This window comes from Petromyzon marinus, chromosome 26 (assembly GCF_048934315.1).
Source record: "Petromyzon marinus isolate PM22_M1 ecotype Great Lakes invasive population chromosome 26, UKy_Petmar_22M1.pri1.0, whole genome shotgun sequence".
Classification (NCBI taxonomy): Eukaryota; Metazoa; Chordata; class Hyperoartia; order Petromyzontiformes; family Petromyzontidae; genus Petromyzon; species Petromyzon marinus.
The window spans coordinates 2,833,973-2,859,917 of record NC_133692.1 but is presented as its reverse complement, the minus strand read 5'-3'; the positions used below and the strand labels follow the sequence as shown (position 1 = coordinate 2,859,917).

The 25,945-nt window shown below is 46.2% G+C and overlaps 1 protein-coding gene across 3 annotated transcripts; it reads right to left on the bottom strand.

Annotated features, from left to right (window-relative positions):
- Positions 1-14: 14 nt before the first annotated feature.
- Positions 15-24,800, bottom strand: WBP2 (WW domain binding protein 2). 3 transcript variants are annotated; one of them, XM_032961065.2, is made up of 9 exons: positions 24,650-24,800; positions 10,587-10,695; positions 8,273-8,408; positions 7,035-7,127; positions 6,156-6,173; positions 5,738-5,920; positions 2,498-2,578; positions 1,330-1,397; positions 15-693 (listed from the first exon to the last, which is right to left on the bottom strand). In XM_032961065.2, the coding sequence occupies exons 1-9, from the start codon at positions 24,706-24,708 to the stop codon at positions 646-648; spliced, it is 795 nt and encodes a 264-aa protein (XP_032816956.1). In that variant the 5' UTR covers positions 24,709-24,800; the 3' UTR covers positions 15-645. The 3 variants fall into 3 exon arrangements, with proteins under 3 accessions (XP_032816956.1, XP_032816957.1, XP_032816958.1); XM_032961066.2 differs by having other exon boundaries at positions 6,156-6,170; XM_032961067.2 differs by lacking the exon at positions 6,156-6,173.
- Positions 24,801-25,945: the final 1,145 nt, after the last annotated feature.

The window sequence follows — 25,945 nt, the reverse complement described above, 5'->3', positions numbered from 1 at the left end:
GCGACCAATTGTGATGTATGACCTATACATCTTTTTATTTTATATTGTTTACATTACAGTTAGCCATCAAATACAGAGATCAGCCACAGATTTCTGGTTAAAATTACCTTAGCTACTGGAAGGCCAAACCGATGACGATAGGCGTACGTGTAATACGCTTTTCCATAGGCATGATATGCACACCCGCACACGCGTGTTAACGGGGACACGAGGGAATGTATCACAGGCATTACACGCTTCTAACACCAACGGTAGTCGTGCCAGTGTTTTGAATATAGGTGGCATAGAATTTAGCAACCATTACAATATCTACTCATTTACATAAATTATATAAGCCAGTATTGAAGAGATGCAAGGAAAAGGTTAAGTAAATGCATACATGCTAATCCGATTTCGTTATCTTACTTTCTGTACATCAAACAGGGATCACAATTATCCAAAGTGCAGATTGCTGTCATACAAAGCCGTTTCTTTTCTTTAATGCCTATCATCTAACTTTGAAAATTGAACTTACAATAATGCAGATGCTACCACATTGAAGACATCTGAAAGTAATATCTCATACTGACAGAACCACATTGCTCAGAGAACGTTAGGAAACTGAGTCAAGACTTCAGAGAAAGATCCAAGTCCACTCTTGGGTTGTTACTGCTTCTTCTTATCTTCTGGTGGAGTATATGGAGGAGGCTGATCCTGGTATCAGAGACACAAAACAGTGCACTATTAGCTTACATAGGCTGAGTTCATCTAGACCAAGGGACAGCAACCAAAATAAGCATTTTTTTTCGAATTTGGTAAAAAGACTCAATAATTCAAGAGCCGCAATGCGTGTGAATACGAGACAGTGTTCCTTAATAAATAACGTCACGAAGCATTCCTTAAAGAGCCGCATTTTGCTCCAGAGCCGTAGGTCGCTGACCCCTGGTCTATACTAAATATAAACACTTAGACCTTGCACTGGGAGTGACGTACAATTACGAACGCACTCACCACGTTTATCACGAACATTGCCTTGCAGCATGTAAAAATTGTTTCCAACCCTTAGTCAATTTCCCTGTAGGATGAAGGCCTCCCGACTTCATGTTGCACATGGAGGTTGTTTAACCACAACTCACCATGTTCTTGAAGGGGACTGGAGGCCTAGGGATGGTTCAGAATCCCTCTATTAAATTTAGCTGGGGCGTGGAATCGAAGTCAGGTCGTTGGGTACATAGTGCAGTGAGCCAAGCTTGACTAAGAATATGGCCCAAGGGGTAGCGGGAGGAGTTTACATGAGGTGAGCGCTCGCAGGAGAAGGGTAGTGTGTGTGTGTGTGCGTGCGTCCCGTACCATGGGCATGTAGACCGCGTGAGGATTTGCGGGGTCGAAGTAAGCCGCCTCTGCAGCCTTGCCGGAAGCTGGGATGACAAGCAGTGGGTTTAGTCAATGCACGGGGCGGAGGGGACGGGGCGTAACAATGGCATGCACACTCTGCACACGTGTTGTCTGGTTAAAAGGATAATGGCTCGCACAGCGGTGGAAGGTTATCATAATGGTGTGACGCAAGGAGCACGCCGATTAGTAGAGACACGTTTGCAGCGAGCATCGTTTAACTGAAATATTCACGCACAGTGCAAGCCTCTCCTCCAGAAAAGTGTGAGGAACAATCACACTTCTGCTGTTGATAGACATCTGCTTATCTCGGTAAATTAAAGAGCTGCACCGATTGTAACGCTGTTAACACAAGGAGGCAATTACAACCTTGACGCTCTTTACCCCTCAATTAAAATTTCAATGCACGAAAAAATGTGTCTTGCAAGCATGAAATATCTTCAGCTTTATCCAGACCACCAGCTTAAAATAACTCCATGTGAGGCAATTTTTACTGTAAGGTTCAATTGTGCAAGTGATGTCATATGATGAGACAGACATTTACATTCTGAAACTTTTTCCAGCCAGCAGTCACTTCAGAAGGTCTCCATATCCACAGGAGGGACAACCCAAGTGCAATAACTTACCACAATTTTAACTGTAAATTAATATACCTAATAGGCTTCTTAAGATACTTGGATCCTGTGAGTGACACATTACATTCTGCATCTTTATTTCACCTGTTATTTATTGTGGCAGTTTCCAGAAGAGGCAGCAGCATTCAAGCAATCGCGAGCCATACACAATAACTGAACTATGTTTTTATTTACCAGGTAAGGCCCACTGAGTTATATAGGTATTTTTCAGAAGTGACCTGGCCACAAATAATAGTGCAACGAAGTGGCTAACAACATGAAAATGCATAGCAGCCAAATACTCTAAAGGCACATTTCTAAATGTGGAGGGAAAAAGCAGAGGACCCGAAGAAAAATCCACACAACCACGGGGAGACAGAGCAGGCAAACTCCAAATATACAGGCATCGTCATGGTGGGAATCGAACTCAAGACCTCCTGCATACTCGGCGAGGGAGTTAACATTTAACATCTCACCAGCCCCCCGCCTTCGACACTCCATGCGTCACTCACCGGCATCTTCAGAGAAGTGGGGGGCGCTGGGGGGGATGGGCATGGGCCCCGGGTAGGGTGGGGGTGGAGGGTAGTAGACCCCTGCGAGCGTGCACACACACACATCGTCCTCCATCAGCATTTGACTGCCCATCCTAATTGTGCAGTTTTCCTTACTACACAGACTGGCGATGATCGGTTTAAGTCATCAGTTTACGTCTAACCTTTTTAACGTCGTTAGAGAATAAAGAGACATTATTATCAGTTCAAGTCATCCATCAGTTTCACGTCGTCAACAAAACTGTTTCTTATCACTTATGCGTTGCTCGATCGCTCACCGCCTAGTTGTGTTTTTGTGCTGCATGCGTTTTGCTCTTGCATGGCAGAGGGACTACTTTGAGCAGTGTAGTGGTACTATGCTGTGTCATTTGCTGTCATTTGCCCACCATGTATGCCTCCACTACTCGCCTCCGCACCACCTCATGTAAATGTGAGCAAATATACCCTATTTACAGATTTATGTCTCTATGTAACTATAAGTACCTAATTATGTATCTTATTATATTGTTTTATGTTATTTATCTTTTTGTGTGTTATTCTTCCTCATTAAATTGTATAATTTGTGATTTATTAAGACTTTACAGAATAATGGAGCGCTGGAATGTATCTCCTGTATATTAGTTAACTCTTATGAGAAATAGCTGATCAGTTAACGTATCAGTTTAAGTCGTGTTTCCAGGAACGTAACCCCGACTTAAACTGATCATTCGCAGTATTGATTTAAACTGAATAAATGGTTTATAAAAACACACGCAATGTGTATGGGAAGTGACCTTTATTTTTATTTAGACGAAGCTTATTGAAAGCATAGGTTCACTACCATTAGCCAATTCTCTGCTGGATGAAGGCCTCCTCAAATCGCTGCCACCTTTCACAATCCTGCGATGTGATAATCTACCCAACTCCTGCGCACGAGCTGGATTATTCCATGGCTCCGTCTCCGTAGCGGACGTGCTCTTGCACACGTTCCATTCCATGCCTTCCACTTTTTATGCTTGACCAGGTGAACCCTTTCCCATTCCGAGACACCTGCAAGTTGCAGGGTGGGCGTCCCGTCCACCAGCGAATCTCAGAGCGTGAAAGCGGCTCGGCGTTTATGTTATTTAGAGGCGTAGTAGCACCGTTGTTTTTAAAGACGTAATACCGCGCAAAACTGCAGCGAAACGACCGCTCTCTACGATAGCAGGCACCAAACGCTCTCCTGCATGGCCTTGTGGGAGTCTCGGAACCAATAAAGTTAATTTCAGTTTTTATTCCGATTCTGTTTCCGATGACGTACACGTACGTACATGTACGTCATTGGAAAGGGTTAAGGAATTGGCACAGCAAGTGACGCGTTGTTTTCACAGTGCAGTACTAACAGAGCCAGGTGTTTTGAGAGAGGGGTGAGATGTCAAGGCGAGGACCGCTCCCCCCCCTGGTTTTCACTGTGACCCAGAGATGTCGAGAAGACGCTTTCAAAAGAAAATCACCACCGGAGTGCAAGCTCTGCACCACCTTTATAATTTCTCCAAGGCTTCGGAACTCACGCCCAAAGTGAATCGGGGATCCTCTCCTGTTCGTAAACAATGTTCAAAAGCTCAATGTGGCATTTGCTATTTTGCTTGGCGTGAGTCGTCTTCACCGAACGTATAGGTGTTGGCAGCCTACATTGGAACATTTGTTTGAAAGCGTTGTTTTTTTCAACTCACTGGGTGAGCTGAAACAAGAAAATGTGGTGCGCAAAACTCGTGCAGCGTGACGTTTTTATTTGTTTGACTGTGTTGGGCAATGGACATTCGGAAAGAAAAACCTCTGGTAAGATCATAACGTGGCCCAACCCATAAGAATTAGTCATCTTGTAGATGTATCCTTTGAGACTGTTATAGAGATGGTTAAGAACTTTTTAATAAAGGCAGAAAAAAAGCTTTTATATTTCTCTAAATATGTACCGAGACTGTGTTCTGGAACATCTAGTATAAGTTTGAAGCTTAATTAATGGGAAAACTAGACTTTTAGAGGTATAATTGTGTGCCTCTATTGTGCGCTGCAGTGACATAGCAGCAGTGACATTGAAACGAACTGGAGGGACATCAGTGACAAACGGGGTCCTTTTATGTGATTAACCGTTTCACTTTTCATTATTTATTTTCATTCATATTTCTTGGCTGCATGACTGTGGCACACAGCCAAGGTAGCACACATCCATATAAAACTATAGATCTTTTATGGGATCTTCCTTTAACGACAAGTTAAGAACCTCTCCAACAGCTGTCGCGGGCCCGCCAAGGAAAGGGTCGAGTCCTAGCGGCAATGTGTGTGTGTTTGTTGAACTTCTTTCGCACCGTACATGGCCAACCACGCTAATCGGAGGTGCGGAGCAAGGGCAACAAACTAGACACGTAAAGCAGTTTTAACGAAATGAGTTTTCATTCTAGATTTGAAAGTGAATAGCTCCGGAGCTATGCACTATGCTTCCTACTATTATAAAGAGCGTTCCAGACGGCCGGTAGAAGCGCGTCTGAAAGCGCGCGATGCGGCGACCGTCTTTGTTCGATGGCCAGCCAAAAGTCGCCGCTGCGAGGATGACCGGAGTTTGCGTGATGGTTTATGCTCCTTGACGAGATCAACAGGGTACTGTGGTTCATTTGTGGAAAGATAAACTAAACCCTTTGATATATAATTTTTATATTCTTGGTTCTTTCGGTAAAGTCACGTAATCATCATCAGGTGTGATGATGATTGCTTGTGTTGCAGTCGAAACGTCGTGAGAATTTTATTGTTTTATATTTTTATTATTTTATTGTTTCCCTTCGACGTGACTTTACCGAAAGAACCAAGAATATGAATCCCTGCAGTCACGAAAGCTTTAAATCAAAATATAATTTTTAATTTTACCAGGTAAAGCCCACTGCTGAGCTGTATAGCTTTTTTTCAGAAGCGACCTGGCCAGAAATGACAGCTCAGCGAAGTGGCAAATCACGTGGAAATGTATAGCAGCCAAATACTCGAAACACATAGATTCTAAATGTGGAGGGAAAAAACGGAGGACCCAGAGAAAAATCCACGCGAACACGGGGAGAGAGAGAGAAACGTAAACTCCAAATACACAGCAGGCGTCAGGGTTGGGACTGAACCCACGACCTCCTGTATAACCAGATGAGGTAGCCTGGCAAGAGCGTAGCTCCAGCGCAGGTTGTAAGGGCAGTGTGGCGCGCTCACCCTGTGGCGGAGGCGGGTAGGGGTACCCGGTGGGCTGCGCCGGTGCGTAGGGGTATCCCGTGGGCATCTGAGGCGCATAGGCCATGTTGGGGTCGGCCGCGAATCCAAAGGCGCCGTTGCCCATGTAGGAGTAGCCGTAGGCGCCGTTCGCTGCCGGCTGGGCAGCCGCCGCTCCGCTGGAGGCTGAGAGAGCGGCGGAGTTAAGGGGTGGTGGTGGGGCGTCCTTCGCGGTTCACCACCTTCACCGCCGCCAAGCGAGCCAACGATTCGGTTGTGACTTGCATTCATTTTAAAGAACCGATTTTCGTGCAAGATTGTTGACGTATGCAGCAAGAACACACGAACCAACGTCAATCAACAGATCGTTACGTATTTGGGTTGCGTCTGAGAAAAGTAAATCCTTGAGCAGCACACCTACCATCATCGGTTACAACTGTTACGTCAGCAATGGGAGGGGGGAAACAGACATTTAACATAAAACACAGTTATTGAACGGAGACAACACCGGAATACACACACTCACCATGGTCAGTCTACTGGGCCGCACATTGCCGTGGTTAAACACTGCGCCGCATACAAATAATAATGTGTGTATATATTTGAACTTCTTTCACACCGTACGTGGCCGACCGTGCTAATCGGAGGTACGGATAGCAGTGGAGTGTGATGAGTGTGCTTCTGGAATGTAGCACAGTCCACTGGGAGACCTTCAACATTCCTCAAGCAGTTATGGTTGATGAAGTCAAACCTCCGATTAGCACGGTTGGCTACTTACGGTGTGAAAGAAGTTCAACAAACATATATATAAAAACCTAAAAACACTAAACCTGTAGAATGAATTAACGAGTTTCAAGATTCATAAAGAAGGGTCCTCCATTGGGATACTTGTCAATTTTTTTTTTTAAAGTGATTGTATGTGGGAGGAAGTTGGAGAACCTGCACAGATAGGGAAGAGTGGAGTTACCCAAGAAAGAGGGTAGGGTCTGTATGCGGTGTCGATTCTGTGTGAGCGTAACACGATTTCAGAAGCACGTCCTACCCCGACCCGCCCCTACTGGACATCTGCACCTCTGATTATCAAACCGCACCTCCGATTAGCACGGCTGGCTACGAATGGTGTGAAAGTCCAACGTACATACATAGAAAAAGAGCTTCGTAGCTCATCAGATTTCTCCAGGATAAAGTTTCTGATCCTACCCAAACCAATGTAAGCTCACCAATGTGGGGCTGACGCATCGCTGCAGTCCCTTTGCATCCCACTGCACGCGGGGGGGGGACGGGGGGGGGGGACCCTCACCTTGCTTTGCCACCTGAAACATCCGCTGGCCAAACTCGATGGCTCCGCCGCTGCTGAACGTCAGCTTGAAGGACGCCGAGCCCTCCCAGCCACCTGCCACGACAAGAGGGGACAGACGTGGCCGACGTGGCCGACGTGGCCGAAACACTGGTAAGTTCGGACACATCGAACCACTCGTGGATAATTCCACGTTCCTATAGCCAAGACAAGTCTGTCCACAGAGCAGCCGTGGCTGACATCCCGTAAAGGTCGTACTCATGTTAACCACCGTGGTGGTGGTGGTGGTGGGATGAAGGTCTGAGATGACCCCTTACACAAAAGAGTAAACTCTAAACTATTAAAACGATACTATTTTTATTCTACCAGGCAAGGCCCACTGAACTATATATTTTTCAGAAGAGACCTGGCCACAAATGATAGCTCAATGAAGTGGCTTATCGCGTGGAAATTTAAAGCAGCCAAATACTCTAATGCATGTTAATTCTAAACGTGGAGGGATAAACCAGAGGACCCGGAGAAAAATCCACGCGACCACAGGGAGAGATATGCAAACTCCAAATATACAGGCTTCAGGGTCGGGATTGAACCCACAAACGGATGTATACCAGGGGCTAGGTGGCTAACATCTCGCCACCATGGTGCCCTTGTCACATGCCTTGTTCAGCTCCATTTCTAAGAGCTTTAGTTTATAAGGAGGGTCTGCCATGGACAGACTTCCAAGGGACAGAGAGATGGGACATCGGACTCTTGAGCGGCAGCCAGACTAAGCGCAACTGTTCCCGCACCACAGTACACAGGCACAGCTCCCCCCCACGAATGTGTCGCCAGCTGACAGCGGGTGCTTCTTGTGTTGCCTCGCCAGAAACGCAACGGCTTAAACCTCTTCCTAAGATTCCCAATGATCGTTTAAACCGCCTTTTATTTTATTTATCTCAGGCGTGTGTTCTGATTATATCCCTCTCTCCCCGTGTCACCCTTTCCCCCCCCCCCCCCGTATGGTTTGGGGCACAAAGCCCGTTCCCCGTATTTTTATCCCCTTGCTTTTCATAACTGGTTTGGCTTGTGTTAACGGTGTCTACGCCACAACGTGATGCATCGGCCCCGGACATTGCCTCAATAAATATATTTAAAAAAATATTCCTAATGAAAATAAACATTCTGTGAAAGGAAACGAGAAGGAAATGGTGGCGCCATGGCTCTCTCCCTCTCTCTCTCTCTTTGCCCCGGGTGATCCCCACCTCCTGCCTCGGCGTTGATGGTGCCTTTGATGAAGTTGGCTCCGAACACGGGCTGCTTGATGTCGCAGTTCTTCATCAGGTAGAAGGGCATCATAAACGACTGCATGGGGTCCTTGCCTTTCGTCACGAAGATGACCTGCTCCCAAATCACAGTGCACGGGGTTCCATGAGACTGACGTACAACATTTATTTGAGACGAGCGTAGTAGGCAAATTAAGACACCGGGTCTCTTGTTTAAAGGGGACCTGCGTTTAATTAAGCATAACGACAGGAGGCAAACATATTCTGTGAGGGTTATCGTGGGGGATACGCGACCATGCTTCGCTTGGTCGCACTGACCAGTGTGAGGGTATTGTGGTTAATTTTCGGCAAGCACTTTGTGTGCAATGAGTGCGACCTATAATGTGTGACCTTATAATATATTAGTTTGGCAATCGGATTATGTCATATCGTGTCCAGTTTCCTTGCAATTGATGCGAGGTGTAAAAATTATTTAATTTTACTTCATGTGGAGGGACAGATATGTGAAGGAGGCATATTTGTCATCTAACGTAATCATTTCCCGTTCCAATTCTGTACACGTACGTCATTGGAACGGAGGCAGAATAAAAATGTCAGCAAAATAACTTTATTTGTACCGAGGCTCCCATAAGGCTATGCAGGAGGGCGTGCCAGTGTGCACCAGCTATCGTAGAGAGCGGTCGTGATGCTACGGTCGGTTCGCTGCAGTGAGTGCAGCGCTACACCTCTAAATAAAATGAACGCTGAACAGCTTGCACGTTCCACGAAATTCAGAGGTAAACGGGACACCCGCCCTGCAACTTGGAGACGTCTTGGAATGGGAAAGGATTAAAAAGGCAGAGGGGCACAGTGAGTGCGAGGTGCTTGTTTAGGTGCTGGGGGTGAGGGCCTCCTGCTACACAGTGCTCACAGCAAGCGGAATGCTCCGCGGCTCATCGCAAACAGCTGCGCGGGCAACCACAGGCGTTTGCGGAGCCAACAACGTCCGCGCAATGAGTAAAAAAAAACTATTTGAAACTATTTTTATTTTACCAGGTAAGGCCCACTGAGCTATATAGCTTTTTTTTCAGAAGCGACCTGGCCACACATGATCGCTCAATGAAGTGGCGTATCACGTGGACAGTTATAGCAGCCAAATACTCCAAACACACATCGATTCTAAACGTGGAGGGAAAAATTGGGAGGACTCGGAGAAAAATCCACGCGACCACGGAGAGAGCCATGCAAACTCCAAATATAATACAGGCGTCTGGGCCGAGATCGAACCCACGACCTCCTGTATACCAGGCAAGGTAGTTAACATCTCACCACCGCGGCGATTCACCTGCTCGGTGCGAGCGGCACCTCGCCAACTTTACACTCGGCAGACCGCTCAACTCTGGCCAAACCACAATGAAATTCTTCAGTCACGTTCAATTGGCCAACAACTTTAGAGGCACTCCAACCAGCCGCTCACCGTTGATGTATCGACGTAAAAACGTTCATCTTCTCCCCCCCTCACTCCATGCTAGAACAGCAGAGACTAGACCAGGGGTCGGCAACCTGTGCCTCTGGAGCCTCATGCCGCTCTTTAAGGACCACTTCGTATTCACGTTGCATTGCGGCTCTTGAATTAATGAGTCTTTTTTTTATTGAATTTAAAAAGAGGCTCTGCTGTTATTTTGGTCTCGTGTGAGTGCACGCAGAGTATACCGCACATTTAAGTGATTTAGGGCCAGAAACTTTGAGGTACGTGGCAAGTGAGTGCGCTGTCAATGTAATCGGGAAGAAGATGTTGTGATGGGTGGGATACCTGTGCAAAACAGAGGAAGGACAGTCTACCCAGAGCCAACCATTGGAGTGGCATCCAGAGCACAGCGACCAAGGGGGAGAAGACCTAAAGTCAACTCAGGAGGAACTGCATAAGTGGGCCTTGGGAGGTCAGTGTCAACTTCACAGCAGCTGTGGGATCTAGCAGGAGGAAGTGATGGCGAGGAGTGGCGTCGGTCGCTTCATTGTCCATGATCATCCCATCACAACCCGGCTTGTTGATGCATAAACTATTTGCACTTAATTACCTATGCCGTAACTTATTCGAACATCCATAATAGAGGGTTATTTTGGGGGGAAAGATCGCTTAAATATTTACAAGATACAATCCAACCCCCCCCCCCCTATTATGGATAAGCCTACGTGTTATTCGAACATAAATTGTTTTAGTTTTTTAAACCATGCTTTTCAGACCGGCAGTGTGAATATTAGGTCAGCTTCAAAGTTAGAATGCCTCCATTAGCGAAGACGTTAAGTGACTTACCCTGAAGGGGGTCAGGTAAATGATCCCCTTCTTGGACCCCTTGAAGACGTCGGGCGTGACCACAAAGTCGCTGAAGGAGAGCTCCACATTTTCGTAGTGCACCAGCACACTGCAAACCAAGAGGCAGCCATGGCGGTCAGTTACGGCAATGCGCGGGCGTCAGCGCAAAAATACAACTAAACTATTTTCTATTTTACTAGGTAATGCCCCCGCTGAGCTACATAGTTATTTTTCAGAAGCGACCTGGCCATCACAAATGACGGCTCAACGAGGTGGCTTACCATCGTGTGGAAATTTGCAGCGGCCAATTACTCTGAAATGCACTTTGATTCTAAACATGCAGGGGAAAACTGGAGGACCCGGAGAAAAAATCCACAGGGATAGAGACACGCAAACTTCAAATACACAGGTGTCGGCGTCGGGATCGAACTGACGACCTCCTGTATACCAGGCGAGGTAGTAAACATCTCGCCACAGTGGCACTCAATGTGTGTGCTCTCAGTTCACGGATGCTCTGCCTTTCTCCTTCTATGCAACAAAAACACTCATTCACACACAGGATGTGCCCAAAATTCCCAAAGCAGGGGTCTCTACTGAAAAAAGGTTGCAGACTAAATAAAGATTTATTGGATACATACATGTCATTAATCAATTACAAAGGGATTGGACAAATATTCAAAAGGAAAAAAAGGCCTGAGACTACACGATCCTCACACAAAAAACCACGGCAACTCTCAGACGGAAGCCATGACAACTCTTGAGATGGAAGCCGTGCCAACGCTGAGATAGAAGCCACGAGAACAGACAAAAGGCACTGCAACTCTCAAGACAGAAGGACGTGAGTACTCTCAGACAGGAGCTGTGAAAACGGACTAGAAACCGTCACAAGTCCCAAACAGAAGCTATGGCCCTGTCATACAGGACGAGCCACGCATCCCATGCTGCACTAAGACTCGGAATTCACCGTGCAGCGGCAGGCTACATCCCGTCTTGATAAATTCTCCGCTGCGACTGGCTCGCACGAAGGACTCAAAGGTTAAATTGAACACGTAGTCGTAGGCTTCCGCGACCAATATAATTTATAATAAAGGTTTTTTTTGGTGTTAGATCGCATAAATATAAATGTGTCGTTAATCCACCACCACCCGACACAGCCAATTTTTAAGGTTTGTCACGGAAACAAAACGTGCTAATTAGGGACGACTACTTCAGCACACCAGTGTGTATTCTGGCAAAATCGCCAGAATACAGAATTGTATTCTTGAAAAATAGCTTGATGAAGCTGGTTGTAATTACCAGCGAAACATCATACTCAAAATGTAAATGTTGTAGGTTTACTCTCCAACACTGGTGTGCTGAATGAGTAACTAATTGGAACATTTTGTTTATGTGACAAACCTCACTAATTTGCTGTGCGGGTGGTGGCAGGTTTATTGACCCATTTATATTTACGCGATCTAACCAAAAAAACCCCTCAATTTCAAAGGTTCAAGTCAGGAGATATCCTCCAATTCATGACATCGCAGAGCAGAGGAGGATCTTAGCTGTTACTTCACCAGTCCCACACACACACGAGGGCAAGATTAAGGTTTGGCTATAGGAGCAGCGTTTCGATAAATTTTGTTATGACAGTAGTAGAATTTATATGACCAGGTTAGAGCTCACGGAGATTCTAAATCTTAGTGGGCTCTTGAAAATGAACAATTAAAATCTCCCGTTGAGGTTCAACGTTTCTTTTCAAGGAAAACCTGGGTTTAAATAAACAGACAATGAACAAACTAAATCCAACATGCGTCAAACTATGGTGCCAGAAAACACCGAAAAAAACACAACAGGGCACGTTATAATGAAAGTAATATTACTAATGAAAGTAATATTACTGTATACAAGGTATCGGTGAATGTCAAAAATAAGCACTAGCAAATGTCTGCACAGAATAATAAGATTTGCAGATAGAATGGTCACAGTAAGGAGCCCTAATGAAGATCCTGACGCACGAGCGGCAAATCTCCTGCCATAGGAATTTGGAACGTCGATTACCGGAATCGTCAGTAATAAGACGTTCCGCATTCCTATGGCAGGTTTCTAGTGGAGATGAGCGGCAATGCCCTACGCTCGTTTGAGTGTACGGAGATGCTTTATTTTTAACTCTGACGACCCGTGCACGTGCCTGCCGCTCAACGATTCCCATGACGAAACACCGCACACAAAACCGCCACGGCAAAAGCTGACTGCTAATTAAATATTAAAGGACGCAAGCACAGCAAGCCCGAGAAGTCTGCCGTCGTTCGCACTCTACAAACTAAAACAAAACTATTTTTTTTTATTTCACCAGGTAAGGGCCCCCACTGAGCTATACAGCTATTTTTTTCAGAAGCAACCTGGCCACAAATGATGGCCCAACGAAGTGGCTAATCACGTCGAAATTTATAGCGGCCAACTACTCAAAAAAGCAGGGGTGATCTTGCGCGCCGCCCTAAACGAGCACTTGGCAACTATTGCTGCGCCGAACACAGCGCTGCCACGGCCTTGCGCAAGTACAGCGCCAGGAATATGACGAGCAAACGCAGCTCGCAGGCCAAATTAAAAAGCTCTCTGGCAGCACGAGCTGTGTGGACTGGGGCTACACGTGGCACAAACTCGCGATTGCCTGCACGCTCGTGACCACACTATACCTGGACTCTGACGATGGTCAATGCATGTATGTTGAACTTCTTTCGCACCGTACGTAGCCAACTAGCCAACCGTACTAATCGAAAGTGCGTGGGAAGGACAACAAACTAAGCACAAAAAGCAGTTCTAAGGAGATGACATTTTTATCGCAACACTGCTCACTAACCCTACTACTCACATAGGGGGAATGATCGGGTACGTGGTATTTTTTTATGAGGGGGGCGGAAGAAGATGAGGGAAGGGGGGGTAACAAAATGTACCCAAATAAAACCGAAACATAACATAATCGAGCCTGTTATTATTGTAAATCCACTGGAGTAGCAGCCGCCTCATGCTCAACCACGGAGTGATCATTATGTCAAGAGTCTTTCCACAGACCGTTTAAAAAAAATACATAAAGCACAGCTGAGTGCGAGCACAGGAATGGTATTCACCTGCAAACAAGAACTCCGTTCCGATAGAAAACACTTGCGTAACATTCCTCGGCCGGTTCACCAAGCGTCACAAGACTATGACTCACGCTGTTCTCGAGTAACTCTGGGCTCTACACTCTGCTAAAGGCACATGAAAAACACTTGTTCCATCAGGTGACCTCCGATTAGCACGGTTGAGAAAGAAGTTCAACATGTAAACATCCATCACTGGTACAGTGAGGGAAAAAAGTATTTGATCCCCTACTGATTTTGTACGTTTGCCCACTGACAAAGAAATGATCAGTCTATAATTTTAATAGTAGGTTTATTTGAACAGTGAGAGAGAATAAAAACAAAAAATCCAGAAAAACGCATGTCAAAAATTTTCTAAATTGATTTGCATATTAATAAGGGAAATAAGTATTTGACCCCCTCTCAATCAGAAAGATTTCTGGCTCCTAGGTGCCTTTTATACAGGTAACAAGCTGAGATTAGGAGCACTCCCTTTAAGAGTGTACTCCTAATCTCAGCTCGTTACCTGTATAAAAAGACCCCTGGGAGCCAGAAATCTTTTTTTATAAATAAATACACCGTTTAAAAATAAATAAATTTATGCAAACCGACACACCTGAAGACGACCGTTTGTGTTATGGTCGAAACGTCGTGAGAATTTTTATTGTTTTATATATATTTTATTATTTTATTGTTTCCCTTCAACGTGACTTTACCGAAAGAACTAAGAATATGAATTACTGCAGTCACGAAAGCTTTAAATCAAGATTTTCTTGTTGTTATTCTGTCTCTCACTGTTCAAATAAACCTACCATTAAAATTATAGACTGATCATTTCTTTGTCAGTGGGCAAACGTACAAAATCAGCAGGGGATCAAATACTTTGTTCCCTCACTGTACCTGCTGATTATTAAGGTTTACATCTCCATGGCTTTTGGGGCTCTTTTACAAATGGTAAAAATCCCTTTATTGTTCCACCTGACGAAGATTGCTTGTGTTGCGATCGAAACGTCGTGATTTGTTTTATTTTATTTATACCCACTTGACTTTACCAAAAGAACCAAAGAGTATGGATTCCTGCAGTCACGAAAGCTTCATATCAAGATTAACAATCTCTTTTTCGAGTCCAACCATGTTTTGTTTATTATAACCCTCCACCACTCGACGGAAGCACAATCAAATCAGGTTTTCACACGGGCAAATATTCCGGTTGATTTTGTTTTTCAGCTATTTCGGAATGATGAAGAGCAAGCAATATAGAGAATTTTTATACACGACGTTTCGCTGGAGATCACAAGGTGTTAAAAGAAGCGCAGCTCTAGCATGATATTCTCAAATTAATTCTCTCACCTTTCAACATGTGTCAGGTTTTGCTAAACAACCAAAATCAATCAACATATTTGCTCACGTTGACAACTTGACTTGAACGGCTGTTGGATGGTGGAGGGTTATAGTTTAAAAAAATAACATTGTACCGAAATGATTTAACCCAAAAGGAAACTTATTATGAATCATAGTCAAATTCCCATTTTAAAATAATATATAAGTAGATATTACTAAAATATTATATTTATATTACGATCCATACAGGTTTTTGTTGGCTTAGATCGCATAAATATAAATGTGTCGTTAAACCCGCCACCACCCGACACAGCTGACACATTTATATTTACGCAATGTAACCCAAAAAAACAGTATTATGAATGACATTGGTCGCGAAAGCATACTTGTTAAAATGTCAATATGATTTGAGCAATGTGACGATTCGTCAAGTTTTAAACGGTAACATTATCGTTTAGGAGTTCACTGAGCACACGTGGAGCATTACATCCTGCTATGGTCAGGGCATTTGATTCGCAATGGAAAGTGATGAGTTATATTCCTGTCAAGGTTCCACTCGCCCCATCATCCCTCATGGTTCGACAAATCATTACCATTTTGTGGGAAGGTACTGACACATATTTGTAGACTTGCTCCCACCATGGGAAAATGGAATTTGCACTGATGGCTCTTCACTTTAGAAACGATTGTTTATAATTTGCTACGTAGGAAATACTAGAATCAGCCTTGTGTATTCTCAACTAGACAATGATTAAACATGCCACCGAGTAGCTTTCAATGCTTTGCAGGCATGGTTAAAAACGAAACTCTTTAAACGATTTATATTTTACCAGGTAAGGCCCACGAAGCTTTTTTTCAGAAGCGACCTGGCCACAAATGTTAGCTCAACAAAGTGGCTTATCACGAGGACATTAACAGCAGTCAAATACTCTAAACGCATGTTTCAAAATGTGGAGGGTAAAATCGGAAGTCCCAGAGAAAAATCCAAGCGACCACGGGGAGAGAGACACGCAAACTCCAAATATACAGCAGGCGTCAGGGTTGGGATCAAACCCACACACTCATGTCTACCAGGTGAGGCAGATAACATCTCGCCACCATGGCACCCAAACTCTCAAAGATGATGCAATAAACATTTTTGTTGTCATGCTGTTAGTGACTTGGCAAAATTCATCACAGGCCTGCCCAAAACCCGGTGAAAAAATTCCAGTGCTACATGGCCAAAGGGGATACTGTCAAAATAATTTTATGCAGGTCTAAACCACACGCAAACATGCAAATCAAATTATAAAATGCATTTTGAAAGTGAGCACATGCATGTCAAAACAAAAGCAAGGCCTATTCCACCTTAAGTTTAATCGCTCTGAGAACGCGTGACTGGTAACGCCCAGCGCTGACTCACTCAGCCTACCCGCAAATTAGGCAAGAGGGCAATGTCCTGTCGCTCTCCGGTCACACGGTGGGCTGCTCAGACTTCCCAGTGAGGAGAGGATTGCCCGGCACGGCCCCCTATGCCCCCCACACTAATCTCAGCCAAATCCATCCAGGGGGGAGACTACAAATCCCGCAGGGCAGCAATCACATCTTGACCAATTTGCCTAAGCACATCGTCGCAGAGACTTGTTGCCACACCGACGACAACGGAGACATCGGCACGATCTCACTAAATAATGATAACATTCGACAAATGAGGAACTCTCCGACAAGATAATTTTCCCCATTCAGTAGCGTGTAGGAAAGTAATAATTCCGCAGGCATTTCTTGTTGACCAACAATCATCCCTTCCGAGCAAAGTCTCCTGCCCCAGCCAATTCACTTGTCCCTTCCAGTTGGCTCCACGGTGACAAGACGTTAACTACCCCGGCTGGTATACAGGAGGGCATGGGTTCGATCCCGACCCCGACGCCTGCTGTATATTTGGAGTTTGCATGTCTCTCTCCGCGTGGTGGCGCGGATTTTTTTCCAGGTCCTCCGGTTTTTCCTTCCGCATTTAGAATCAACATCATGCGTTTACAGTATTTTGGTTTCTGTAAATGTCCAAGTGATGATTAGCCACTTCGCTGAGCTATCATTTGAGATAGCCAGGTCGCTTATGAAAAAAAACTATATAGCTCAGTGGGCCTGACCTGGAAAAATAAAAAAATAGTTTAGTTTTAATTGACAGCTTGAAGTCATCAACTTGCGTACACTGGTATGTCCCATGTATTCTTCTTTAACACTGTCCTCTCACTGAAATTTACAAACGTGCACCTCTGCACGAATCTGCAAACTTGATGCCTTGCAATCGGTATTTATTTGGCGTTTGAACATCTTAATACCTTTTTGATTTCCAGAAAGGGAAAAACCTACTCTTATTGTTTCATTCTTTGTCCACCCTTCAGATTCTGTTCTATATTTCTCTGTCAACGTCTATGTGACTCGATGAGCTCTCACCTTGTTACAAATTAAGCCTTTCCACGCCGTGGATTATTGCTCTAAATTCACCCTGCCATATACTGTGCGAGCAATTTGCTGACCTAGTGCACCAGCCGACCATTACACAGCAGTAACAAGCCCATTCATATTCGTGTCACGGGATGCACATCGCATTAGGCAATGCAATGATTTACTCCCCTCTGTGATTTTGATGAATTGTCACAATGTGGGGGTCACGAATGGATTCGAGAATAACACTGAATATACTTTTCACGCTGTGGTGAACGTAGCGCCTCTAGTGGCTGCACACATCACAGGAAGCCAACGCATACGTGTAGGAATAAAAACATATCAAATCGCTCAACGGATAACTGGACGCACACATCGTGAGCGTAAGAAACGATTTAATTGACGAATCGATGGCATAATTATCATGATTATTAATGAGCATACAGTCTATACATCTTTAAAAAACAATGAAGGTGATTGGTGACATGGTATTATTAGTTTTTTAGGTAAAGTCACGTTGAAGAGAAACAACAAAATAATAAAATATATAAAACAATAAAAAAATTCTCACGACGTTTCGACCATAACTCAAACGGTCATCTTCAGGTGTGTTGGTTTGCATAAAGTTATTTTAAAACGGCGCATTTATTTATTTATAAAAAGCGGTTTTTTATTTATAAAAATCGTTTTCATAAATAAATAAATGCGCCGCTCAAAAATAAAAAAAATATTTATTTATAAAAACGGGTTTTTTAAATAAATAAATGCGCCGTTTACAAATAAATTTATGCAAACCAACACACCTGAAGATGACCATTTGAGTTATGGTCGAAACGTCGTGAGAATTTTTTTATTGTTTTATATATATTTTATTATTTTGTTGTTTCTCTTCAACGTGACTTTACTGAAAAAACTAAGAATATGAATTACTGCAGTCACGAAAGCTTTAAATCAAAATGGTATTATTTGTTTCACACTAAACGAGCCATCGTAAGATACAATTATCAGGGGAAATGCCCCATGCCAGCATTTTTGGCTACCTTATTTCTGATAAGCCCCTGACTCGATTGATTCAAGTCAATGTTTCTGCACGAAGCCAAGATGTATACACTCAAAGTGATTTATTACGCCAGCACTGAGCCTGTCAAATCATTGACCATTCTCTCCAGTGAGGCCGTGAGGTTTCAGCCGCGTGATCATTCTTCATTCATTTTTTTTCATTCTATACATTTGCTGTACAAGTTATATTTAAAACGATAGAACATATTAATCATATCTTGAATTGTAAATACTTCGTTTCATATTTGGATTCATGAAGGGTAATATAAAACAGGAGGGGGGTGTCGTATTAAGAACCATGAACCAAGCCATATTTTTACCCACATGCCTTTGAGTTTGCGGGTGGCGGATTTGTCTATTGCGACAAATTTTCAAGAACGTAACCCCCGCGGATGGGCAAAGTTGGGTGTGCATTGTTACTCAGTCCGCTGCTGAATACGTCAAATATTGAATGCTATGACAGTACAGGCATGCTGCTTAGCACATTGGACATTGGATTGCCATCCAGATCCTCAGTTTGGTCTCCGTTATGCGGCAGTTGAAACAACGGCGTAAGTTTCTCGAATTACCCCACCACCTCTTGACCACGCTGTAAAACAACTAAGTACGCCAGTGAGGAGATCAACAGGTCGCGTGTGGTGGGGTAAAGTGTGGGTACTGTATGTATTTTAAAATTCTGTTGCACCGTACGTCGCAAACCGCGCTAATCGGAGATGCGGGGAAGGACCACAAACTAAACACAAAAAGCAGTTCTAAAGAAATGCGTTTTGAAGCGAGATTTAAAAGTGCGTAGCTCCAGTGGCTTTCGAATAACGGAAGGGCGTTTCAAACGGCCGCAGCACATCTGAAAGCCTCTTCTAAGACATCTGGCTAGCATGGAAGAGAAGGCCAAAATATTCCATCTCGAAATTCTCTACAGCTCGCTCTAGTGGAGGCCCCTCCATCCATTTAAAGTGGCGTGAGAAAGAAATTGCAGGGCTGCACCTTAACCTGTTTGCCTTTTCTTACTGTACAGTATTGAGAAATGTAAACGTACCGTACTTACATTATCTACATCTTCCTTCAAAATTCCAACGGAACTGCACTTAACACAGGAAGTGTGCAGAACGTAGGGGGGGGGGGAACGATGCAGACGCTGGAGTGACTAACTACGTGACTTTACCGAAAGAACCAAAGAGTATGGATTCCTGCAGTCACAAAAGCATAAAATCAAGAGAGAAGTAAATGTGTGCAACTGGCCCGCATTTTGCAAGCCACCACAACATAACACCGTGGAGTTTCACTACCGTGTACATGTGCAGCCCTTTGTCAAGCCACTGCTGGGAGGGGAACCTTCCATGCCATATCCTTTACGGGGAGGGGTGCTGTTAGCGCACGCTTCACTGGAAGAGTTGGCAAAGATAGGGTACCCAGGGCAGTTAATCTACCAATGTTAGCGGTGATTGCAATTTCACTGGAAGGTAAATATTATAAATATTAAACGTGTATTTTTGTATACATACGCCCTTGTGCTGAGTTGGAACAGATTTCACATTGGAGAATGTTTTCAAAATTCACAAAATATAATACAACATAAGCATTCAAGTTTCAATTCCGTAAGTAAACTCCATGAAACCGTACAGAGTTTATTTACATAACGTGAGCTGTGATGCTGTGAAAATGGGAGGCTACTTTTATGTAGAGGTAGGGTTAGTGTAGTGGTTCTCACATACCCACACCAAACATACACACTACACACCTTTACTGCACACGTACACACTAATATTAAACACAAAAACAAAGAGCTCCCGAATAACCTTAACATACTGTTGGGGCAAGTGTTGTGAGCGAGCACCTATGAAGGCCGACACGGCACACGAGGGCCAGCACCATGCCCGGCCGCCTTTGTACTAATTTTTGGTTGAGTCGACCAAGTAGAGGCCCAGAACCGGTTCAGATAATCGTCACCGATGTTGGACGTGAGCAGGAATCGAACCCGGGATGCTGGGTTCACAGCGCAGCGCGCTAACCGCTCCCCACGAATACAACACACAAACACCCCTCTACACACAAACCCCTGTGACACACATACACGTGGAAATTCTAAATATAAACTGTACACACCAAACCCTCAGGCACGTACACATGCGCGCACACACACTGACGGACACATTCTTGGGAATATCGGAGCGGAAATCACCACTGTGGCACATTCTGGAACATAAGGCGGAACCAAAACCATGGACGTCACACATACGCGGCAGTGGTGCTGGCCAGAGAGGATTAAGCTCATCACAGCAACCTCACCATCGCTGTGTCTCACGCACATCAACATCACTCACATCACTCACATAACACACACATCACTCACACATGGCATCTCTTACATACATTACTCACGCGCATCAAATACAAAGATTCCCCTATGTAGCCTTTAAAAGACTGTTGAGGCAAGTGCTGTTAGCGAGTAGCACCTATAAAGGCCGGCATGGCACACGAAGGGGTGGGGTGGTCGGTACCACGGCGCGTCGCCTTTGTCTCCATAGTGGCAATGTTTACACACCGCACCAGGTACTTATTTGAGACCGAGTCGATCTAGGGGAGGCCTAGGACCGGTTCAAATACACACATCACTCACCACACATCACCACATCACTCATACATCACAATCACTCGCCAAATTCAAATACATCGCATATCACATCAACACATCACAGGCACAAATAAATATGTAGTACAGTATATAAACATGACATCCCTCACATATCATCGTCTACACACCACATCCATGGGAGTGGATTTATGAAGGGCCGTGATACCGAAAGAGACGATAGGCACAACACCCCCATACACAATGCACCCACACACAACACACACAAAACACCCCCTACACAACACCCCCATACACAATGCACCCACACACAACACACACAAAACACCCCCTACACAACACCCCCATACACAATGCACCCACACACAACACACACCCACACACAACGCACACAAAACACCCCCTACACAACACCCCCATACACAATGCACCCACACACAACACACACAAAACACCCCTACACAACACCCCCATACACAATGCACACCCACACAACACACACAAAACACCCCCTACACAACACCCCCATACACAATGCACCCACACACAACACACACCCACACACACAAAACACCCCCTACACAACACCCCCATACACAATGCACACAACACCACCCACACAACACATACAAAACACCCCCTACACAACATCTCATATACAATACCCCCAAGCACAACCCACACACACAACATACACGAGACCTCATACACACAACACACACAACAATAACCGCCATTCACCACTAAGTGGCGGTGACCTCACTACGGCGCTTGTGACAGGCTATGTGCACGTTAAGGCCACGTGAAGTGTCGAACGCCCGCTTGCAGGTCACGGGGCAGACCCAGGTGCCATGGGTCGACTGACTTGAAGAGGACTGGCCAATGCACCACCTGTGCCCCCTACTGTGCTAACTTACTGTTTTAGACACCCGGCGCTCTGTTTGTTGTTGTGAGCGTAGTTCCTCTGTCCTCCATTGTTGCTGGAGGGCAGCTGCCTCCAACTGCCCAGTAGCGTCCTTCACGAGCCGACTTCACAGAGGCCGATCTTGACACCACTGGTACCAGTCATCGGCAAGGCCACTCAGCTCCACATCCTCTTGAACCACATCACTCCATCTCTTCTCTAGCCCGTGCCGCGCCTGTTTAGCCCCCTCTATCCAGCCAAACAAAAGCCGTTTAGGCATGTGGTGGCTGGGCATGCAGGCTACATGACCCACCCAACGCAGCCTTGCCTGCCGTAGGAGCTCACTGATGGGACTTTGTCCAGATCTTTAAATGATTTGTGAGCTTCTCACACAATCCAGCCAGGTTAAACGCAGGATGGATCATAGGCAGGCCAGCCTAAATGTTTCAAACTGGCGAAGATTTTCCATTAGGGGGGTCCACGTTTTGCAAGCGCAGAGAAGGGAGGGCATGACCGTGGCCGAAAAGACCCGAAGCTTCGTGTGGAGCTACAGACCAGGTAACTTCCACACAGTATTATGCAGCCAATGAAAAGATAATGCCGCTCGACTGATTCTGAGTGAGACCTCTGCTGTAAAACCGAAGCTAGTCATGAGCACACTGCCCTGGTAAGGACAACTCTCCACTCTCTCCACAACTGCCCCATCACCAATTGGGTGTTGTGGGTGTGGAGTGTCTGATGGTACAAAATACCCAGAAAGGTGCTTAGTTTTGGTGGGGCTGATGGTAACGCCCCACATGTTAGTGGCACGCTCTAGGTTCAGCAGCAGCGCCTACAACTCCTCCTCTTGAGTGAGCAGCAATCACCAGATCATCGGCATACATAACATGGCTGACCAAGAGAGAGCCATCCCTTGACCGCACCCAGGCATCGATCAGCCTCCCATTGCATCTGTAGCAGATGGAAATTCCTCCAGTACAACCATCGAAGGCTCCACAAACTACGTGGTCGAAATAGCTGTTAAATAATGTGGAAGCCAGAGGACATCCCTATCGCACCCCAAGGTGAGCAGGGAATGGCTCCGACTCCCAGCCATGTAGTTTTACCCAGGCCTGCTCACCATCATTAAGATCCTTAAAGATTGTGAGCAGAGAGTCAGGGACTCCAAAAGCACGAAGAACAACCCAGAGCCCAGGCCTACTAATGATATCATAGGCCTTGACCCGGTCAATAAAGCAGAGATGTAGGTCCTGTTTGAATTCCCTGTACCTCTGCTGTAGCAGACAGAAAGATATGGTATCGCCTTAGCGTGCCTGGCAATGTTGAATAATATAATTAATCCTTGCCAGGACCTTTCCCGGCACACTGAGGAGGGAGATGCCCCTGTAGTTGTTACAGTCTGTGCGGTGACCCTTCTTAAAAGAGGACCTCCATGAGGGCATCCTTCCAATCTGCGGAACTCATCCAGTGGTCCAGACTGTTATTATGATGTCATGTAAGGCAGTCTACGCAGAAGCGCCAACCCTCCCTCAGCATTTCGCTTGGGAGATCAATTTGCCTTGGTGCTTTTTCGTGGTCTCTGACTCTGGATCGCCTTCTGTACTTCAACAGATGGCACACCTCAGCCAGCCCTTCACAGGGGGCGATGACTACGGCGGTCGAGCGTTGTCCTAAACCACCGCTCTCCCCTGCATAACATTCAGCGCACATATCAACACGTACCACAGCCGCGGTCCACTCGTGGTGCTGGCAGTAACACGCAGCGCTGGCAATACGGACGACCACGATGACACCCCCACACAACACAACACCCCCACGCACAACGCTACTGTACACACAGACCGACAAAACAACCGCCATCCCCCTCAAAGTGGCGGTGACATCACCAGGGGGATTGTGCCAGACTAGGTGCACTAAATAGGCGAGGAGATGACACACACAACACATGCTGGACCATATTTTACACCAAAAGGCATCCATCGCTCACAGTACCACGCACCGAATACAGTATACACGAAAGACCAAGATCCCCCGTGTAGCCTTAACATTCTGCTGGGGCAAGTGCTGCTGGCGAGTAGCACATCTCAAGGCCGGCATGGCACCACGCCCGGCCGCCTTTGTCTCCCTTAGTGGCGATGTAGGTACTCACGTACCAACAGCACGACACACACACGTCACGAAAACACACACACACACGCAGCGCACAACACCACCAAACAACACCGAGATCCCAGTCTAGACGTACAGTATAAACAAATCGCGCCATTACCGTCCGCGAGTGCCCATCAAGGCCGTTAAGTGCCACGCTCGACGGCCGTTGTCTCTCCCCGCTGAGGACAGTTTTCCACGTCGCACCGGGTACTAAATTTACAGCCGAGCGGACCTAGGCGGCCGGTTCGGACAATCCTTCAGGTCGCCGGGTTCGCAGCGAGCGCGGTTGCGCTAACCACTGTGGCACCGCTCCCCCACCGCCGCATACAAATATACAGCGCGCGCGCGACATCAACACAGGCGCGGTCCACTCGCGGTGGTGGTAGTAACTCGCAGCGCTCACGGTACGGACAACGACTACCATAACTACTACAACAACAACAACACCGCCACCACCACGTCGCTCGTGCCACACTCGCGCGCCCTGCCCGCACACCTCTCGCTGTTGGTCACCACGACGCCTCCGTTCTGCGAGTGGTTCCTGTTCAACGCCATCTTGCTCGCTCCTCGCGGATTCACTGCGCATGCGCCAGCACGAGACAAACCCCCGCCCACTCTCAACTTCCAACCCCCGCCCACCTCCCTAAACCCCGCCCACCCCACTAAACCCCGCCCCTTTTCAATAACCCCGCCCCTTCCCCTTCAACCCCCACGAAAACCCTCCCCTCAACCCCCGCAGCCCCGCCCCTTACCCTCAATCCCCCGCCCTTCACCCACCCCAGCTCTCCCCCTTCCCATCAACCCCAACGCTTACCGTAATCCCCTTCCCTCCCCCGCAGCCCCGCCCCTCCCCCCAACAACACCAACCCCGCCCCCCGCCAGCCATGTGCCGTGGTGCCAATTTCCGAAGGCATTCCCCATCGCAGCACGTGTTGCCATGCTGTGTTGGCATGGCGTGTTTCAGAATGTTATGTGTTGGCATGGTGTGTTTTAGAATGTTATGTGTTGGCATGGTGTGTTTCAGAATGTTATGTGTTGGTATGGTGTGTTTCAGAATGTTATGTGTTGGCATGGCGTGTTTTAGAATGTTATGTGTTGGCATGGTGTGTTTTAGAATGTTATGTGTTGGCATGGTGTGTTTTAGAATGTTATGTGTTGGCATCCTATGTGCGGACATGGTACGATCGCATGCTATGTGTTGGCATGCTATGTGCTGGCATGCTGTGTTGGCATTGTTTATTAGCATGGGATGTTGGCATGCTGTGTTGGCATGCTATGTATTGGCATGCTATGTGTTGGCATGCCATGTTTGCATTCTATGTGTTGGTATGCTATGTTGGTATGTTATGTGTTGGCATGCTATGTGTTGGCATGCTATGTGCTGGCATGCTGTGTTGGCATTATTTGTTAGCGTGGTATGTTGGAATGATACGTGTTGGCATGTTATGTTGGCATGATATGTGTTGACATGCTTTGTGTTCGTGAATGTCGTTGCAGGGGAGTTGGAGGCAGTCGCCCTCCAGCAACAACGGATGGCAAATGAGCGACGCTCACAACAACGAGCAGAGCGCGGGCGACTAAAGCGCAGCGCAGAGAGTTGCACAGTGGGGCGCACATCTGGTGCATCTACCAGCCATCTCAGTCAACCCATGGAACCTGGGTCTGTCCCGTGACCTCCTGCACCAAGCCTGACACAGTGGGGAGCACAGGTGGTGCATCTACTAGCCATCTCAGTCAACCCATGGAACCTGGGCCTGTCCCGTGACCTCCTGCACCAAGCCTGACACAGTGG

Excerpts from the sequence above, each read along its gene's own strand:
- WBP2 (XM_032961065.2), bottom strand. The coding sequence starts at position 24,708 with ATGGCGTTGAACAGGAACCACTCGCAGAACGGAGGCGTCGTGGTGACC. Across the intron at positions 7,128-8,272 it reads CATCAACGCCGAGGCAGGAG|GTGGCTGGGAGGGCTCGGCG; the intron begins GTGGGGATCACC and ends TTGTCGTGGCAG. Across the intron at positions 694-1,329 it reads ACGCGGTCTACATGCCCATG|GATCAGCCTCCTCCATATAC; the intron begins GTACGGGACGCA and ends CTCTGATACCAG.